At 34.8% G+C, this 5331-nt stretch overlaps 1 protein-coding gene across 4 annotated transcripts; it reads left to right on the top strand.

The window, feature by feature from the left end:
• The first annotated feature begins 411 nt into the window (after positions 1-411).
• On the top strand, positions 412-2816 carry LOC103929505 (uncharacterized protein At2g27730, mitochondrial-like). Of its 4 annotated transcripts, XM_048588122.1 has the most exons (4): positions 412-632; positions 838-915; positions 2520-2548; positions 2658-2781. In XM_048588122.1, coding segments are annotated over exons 1-4 (267 nt in total). In that variant the 5' UTR covers positions 412-473; the 3' UTR covers positions 2659-2781. The 4 variants fall into 4 exon arrangements, with proteins under 4 accessions (XP_048444079.1, XP_048444080.1, XP_048444081.1 ...); XM_048588123.1 differs by lacking the exon at positions 2520-2548 and having other exon boundaries at positions 2658-2816; XM_048588124.1 differs by lacking the exons at positions 2520-2548; positions 2658-2781 and adding an exon at positions 2326-2515.
• The last annotated feature ends 2515 nt before the right edge of the window (positions 2817-5331 follow it).

Genomic DNA, 5331 nt, shown 5'->3' with positions numbered 1-5331 from the left:
TTGTTGCAGGTTTAGGGATGTGGGGATGGTTGCGGGGAGATGGGATGGGATGGGATGGGTTTCAATTTTTTTCTTCTTCTTCTTCTCCCTCTTCTTCTTCTTGCAGGAGGTGCAGGTCTTGGGATGGGTTTCAAATATTATTATTATTATTTTTTTTTTTTAAAATTCAGGTTTTTTAAAAGGAAATTAAAAAAATATTTTTTTGCCACGTGTCAGGGATTTGGCAGTCACGTGGCATATATGTAACAACCACGTCAGTTTTTAACGGATCAATGAATAAAAAATGTAACGGAGGTATTATTTTGAAATAAAATAGTACTTAAGGTATGAAAGTGAAATATTTTAAAGATGTTTTAAGAAATTGAAATAGATCTCAAACCTAAAGTATGAAAGTCATAGTATAAGTTGCTCTGTTACTAATTTTCTATTAGCAGTAGAAACAAACAAACGAACAAACTAGAAAGCAAAATGCGATGGCGGCAATGAGATCCGGTGGGAGCCTGGCGGCGCTAACTCGAGCGTTGATCACTCGCTCCATGGAGTCGTCTCGGGGAGCCACTCGCTACTTGAGCGCAGGCAAAGGCAAAATCCTCAGCGAGGAGGAGCGCGCCGCCGAGAATGTCTACATCCAGGTACGCAACCCCAAGCTCTCTCTCCTCTCTTTTAATTTTTTTTATTTTTTTTCAAAACTTTGTTTTATAATACTAATTTTGCAATCAGATTTGAATCTGTGTTTATGTTATTATTATGTTTTGTCCGATCAGAAATGATATTTTGAATTACTGTGATCGAATCAACTTGTTCTGGCTTTTTTTTTTTTTTTTTTTTTGGGTGAAGAGAAAGGAGAGGGAGAGATTGGAGAAGCAGAAGGCTGAGAAGGTAAAGGCCGAGAAAGCGAAAGAAAATGCTGATAAGGTACGGATTAATTCTTTATTGAGGATATGTGGATTTTGCACTGAATGAGACTGGCACAAATTTACAGAGATCTGTGATTTCTTGCGGTGTCTGCGTACTTACGAGATAGTTGAAAACTGTTGTTGCGTAATTACAAGAAATGTGTGGTTTCTTGCTGTATGTCAGTAGTGAATTGTGCATTTTAGTAAGCAAGAACGCACACACATATAAAAATGACATTTGGAAAGTGTTCAATTTCAGAAAGTGAGGCATAGCATTGCGATGTTTGATCACTCGAGTTAGTGTTATAATATAATGTGCTCGGACATTACTGGAGGAAAGGACAGGGTATTGAGTAAATGCATAATAAGAGAGAGTTCCGTCTGAGTGATCAAAATGATGAGGCTGGGATTGGAGGACTGGTATTAATTTATGCCGGCTTGAGGTTTAATTGAATAGTATCACCTGGTTGTCTAGAATAGACTGACTAGCTTATCAAGCTTTTCAATGTTGTCTTATTTTTGGTCTCCTTGGCCCATTGGCACGGATGACCATGACCTACATTTCACCTGCTTAATTAGCCTTCACATCACAGTTTTGTCAATCTGTTTTTCTTAACCAACTTTGAGACTTAGGCTTACTATTGAGAACGTCTATACTTATCATTGAGGTTTCCTGCAATCTGATCTTAAAATGTCATTATTGAGGTACATGGCATCCATTAGGGAAAGCTACATTTTTCTCTGCATCTAGTTGCTTATTTATGAATGGGTTCAATCACTTAAAAAAGAATAATAAAAAGAAAGACAGATTGCAGCTCCTTCAACAAGCGCTTTCGATAACTTCAAATTGGTTGCTTATTCTAGATGAATGAGAGAGAATTGCTGGCTCTTGGGTTCTATGTTAGTCTTACAGATGACCTCAAGGGTAAAAAGTTACGGAACATAGGTTTATAGTGAAAAGTCTGCATTTTTTTGAAAACTAGATCATTTGTTTTCTTACAAAGTGTAGAGTATCCTTGGGAAGCAGTCCTTTACATAAACCTATGTGGCCTGTTTGATGGCCTATCGATTCTGCTTGAATACTAACAAATTACACCACATGTCCCTTTCACTTGATGTGGTAGAATATTTTGTTGTTGCATCTATCACGAAATTTTAACCACAAATGCTAGAGTAGAATGCATTTGTTTTTTAATCATTTACGGTTACTTTTATGTATGGGCCATGCTATAATGAAGTTTCTCTGTTACATGTCTGGATATGAGATAAACTGTTACGTATGAGTTCATATAATACTTTTTTTACTCATGCATCTTCTTTAAATTTTTCATGAATATGGAGCATTTTAAAATCTGCCTTGATGATGTCTTGTTCTCCAGTTCTTGTTTTCGGGGAAGCTTTTGTTTCAATTCTTGCATTGAATCTGCAGTGATGAAGTCTTGGAACGAGTCTGTTATGTTTTCTTGTCCTTGACTCCCTTTACAATTTGTGAAGATGATAGCGTATCTGTTGGATTGATTGTGTATCACCTAATGTTAAACTCTGTGTAATGTAATTGAAGTTTCTACTTCCCCATTTCAACTGAAGAATATCTTCTAATTCATAAAATGTTACTTCAAGCAGATACTTGTGCTAGTGATGAGTTTTGACTGGTTTATTCTAATTTTAATCAGTTATTACTTCTAAGACATTCTTCCTATAGTATGACTGGATTTCATTCATGATTTCAATTCCGCATACACGGTCGATTCTCTTTTGCAGAAGGCTGATGGGACACATTAAAAGCTGAAATGGTGATGGGCACTTTGGCAGTACTTGAAAAGTTTTTCCTTTGGAAGTAATCATGAATACTAACAGTGTATATAACTTCTATGAGAATCGCTCTGCGTTGAGTATCGGTGTTCTTCATGGCATCTATTCTTAAACATTAATGGGATAACTTGGATTTTCTATGATCTTCCTGTCTTTTATGTGATTGTTTTTACTCAGTTCCATTGAGTCTGTTGAGAGTGTCATTTTCTGCTCGTATCGTGTTCGTGGCTTACTTTGGTTCATAAAATTCCACATTTATGATGAAACTTACATATGTTACGCTGCGGGTAACGGAAATAGGATCTCATTCAAAATTCAGCTTGCATCGCATACTCTTTCTTAGTGATTTGTTTGTTTGCTTTTGGTTGATTTGCTTATTTTCTGCTGGAATGAATATTGACGAATTGCCTAATTGTTTCGAATGTAATAAAACGTTTTAAGCCTGCTAAGTTTTGGATAGTTTTGACTAAACGTAGTTGATCCTTGTGAAATTTATGTGTTACTGGTGCTATGGTTGAATTAGGTATAGTGATATCAATGTTTTAAAAACTCGCCTCGGGGCGCGCCTAGGCGCCCTTGGAGGCGGCGCTTCACCATTTTCGCCTCTGTTTTGTGGGAGTGGGCGAAATACTCGCTTAGGCTCGTCGGGGCGCGTCTAGGCACTTGAGGCGTCAACTGGGCGTCAACTAGGCGCCCCTTTTTCTTTTTTAGGTTGCAGAAATTTGAATTTCTTTTAGTTGTAGGGCTGTTTTTGAGTTGCAGACCAAGAAACTAGCGAAGGAGATGGAGATGGAGATGAAGATAGCAGCTAGGGTTTTTTTAGGTTGAGTTTGTTTTTTAATTTTTGTCTTTAAATACTCTATAAATACTCCACTCAACTCTTTATTTTCGTCATTTATTTCATTTTAAATACCTTATAAATACTCTAGCCCATTTATTTCATTTTAAATACCCTATAAATACTCTACTCAACCCTTTATTTTCCTCAAATTCCCATAATTATTGCTTTATATCATTTTAAATACCCTATAACTACTTCACTCAGCCTTTATTTCCTTTTAAATTACTTATAATTGCAACATTAAGCCTTTATTTTGCTTGAAATTTTCCTATAATTGTGACCACGCATCCTTATTTTTCTTGAAGTTCTCTGTAATTGCTTACAATAAAATAAATAATTATAACATTTTGAGACTATATGACATAGTTTCCAATTACAACTAGATTTAGTAATAAAGAAGATGATATTATCTTTGATTTAGTTATAGTTATATTTGTTTTTACAAAGTATTATATTGTTATAAATATGTTTGCATATAATATATATTTAAATTTTAGGTTCCATGAGGCTTCGCCTCACGCCTCACGCTTTTAATACATTGAGTGATATACATGTCCTGTGTTTGGGGTTTTGTGTTGATAGTGGGTGTCGGTTTTTGTGAAATGATTAAAATTGGGAAACAATTTTCACACCCTCGTATCCTTCTGAGCAGCCGGTTTATTTATGTCCATTGATTCTACGGTTAGAAATAAACATAGTTGTGTAATGGAAGAAAAATTGTATGTGAAAATCACTTCTCTTAAAACTTTATAGATGAATTGTTTGTCTTGGTATTGAACTCCCAATCAAATTTTTATTGTGGTTTCTGCATAAAGTTTTCAATTTTTAGGTTAATTTTGTTCGCGAAGCAATGGTACCTGAACTCTAGCTTAATCAGAGCTTTAGTTCCTGAACTAACAATCCGTGAGGTAATGTGAAGCAATGATTCGTTTTGCTAACTATGTTAGAACTTCCATTCAAAATAAAGGGTTTAGAGGGACAAAAAATGAATGAAGTTCTAACGGAGTTTGCCAAAATGATCATCGTTTCACATTATAATAAGTTTGGGAATCAATACTCACGAGTTTTTAGTTTGAGGACTATTGCTTCAATTTTTTCCTATTGAGTACCTTCATTAGTTCATTTAAGAAGTTTTTATTTTTTTATTAAGTGGAAATGATATTTTAATAGGAACTTAGAAGGAATGTACTCAAGATCTTGTAGGAAAACATCTTGAACGATATTTGGAGGGTCCTCGTCTCAAAGTACATTTTTTCAACGAGCACCCTTCTGATATCGTTTAGGATGTTAAGGCTACTCCGTTGCAATGACGTGACACATGGGCAAATTCCACCTCCTGCATACGGAAAACCCAAACTTTTCTTGCACATGAGCTGCTCAATACTTCAGATTTAATTATGGGACCTCTATATATCTTCCTATTAAACGTTTCCTAATTGATTCCGCATATCCGGTCACTCCTAACATATGAGAAAAACGTTCAAGGTACATGTACACAAGTATTTATCAAATATGGCAAAAAATCGACCTGTAATTTTAAAAGTATCTGTTTTTATAAAAAAAAAAATATCATATGTAGCCAAAAAGTCATTTCAATTGACACAAATATCCTTTAGTATAAAAGCAATGTTTCGGTTATATATGAGTCTTTAGTTGTAAATGATTTCATTGATATTTGGGTATTTTTACAGAAATAGAATAGTTTGATTTCTTCTTGTTTTGATATACATTTCGTCACACCAGTAAAAAAAAGTAAAATAAAATATGAGACAAGCAAACAAA

Source organism: the organism of the source record quoted next, unplaced genomic scaffold (genome assembly GCF_019419815.1).
Source record: "Pyrus x bretschneideri cultivar Hongxiangsu unplaced genomic scaffold, Pyrus_bretschneideri_v1 Contig274, whole genome shotgun sequence".
Classification (NCBI taxonomy): domain Eukaryota; kingdom Viridiplantae; phylum Streptophyta; class Magnoliopsida; order Rosales; family Rosaceae; genus Pyrus; species Pyrus x bretschneideri.
Note: the sequence above shows the minus strand (reverse complement) of the source record. Positions and strands in the feature narration are given on the sequence as shown.

Bases quoted from the DNA above. Each gene is read 5' to 3' on its own strand.
- LOC103929505 (XM_048588121.1), top strand. From the start codon at position 474: ATGGCGGCAATGAGATCCGGTGGGAGCCTGGCGGCGCTAACTCGAGCG. The intron at 633-837 runs GTACGCAACCCC...TTTTGGGTGAAG, and splicing joins CCGAGAATGTCTACATCCAG to AGAAAGGAGAGGGAGAGATT. The intron at 916-2,275 runs GTACGGATTAAT...CTTGTTCTCCAG, and splicing joins CGAAAGAAAATGCTGATAAG to TTCTTGTTTTCGGGGAAGCT.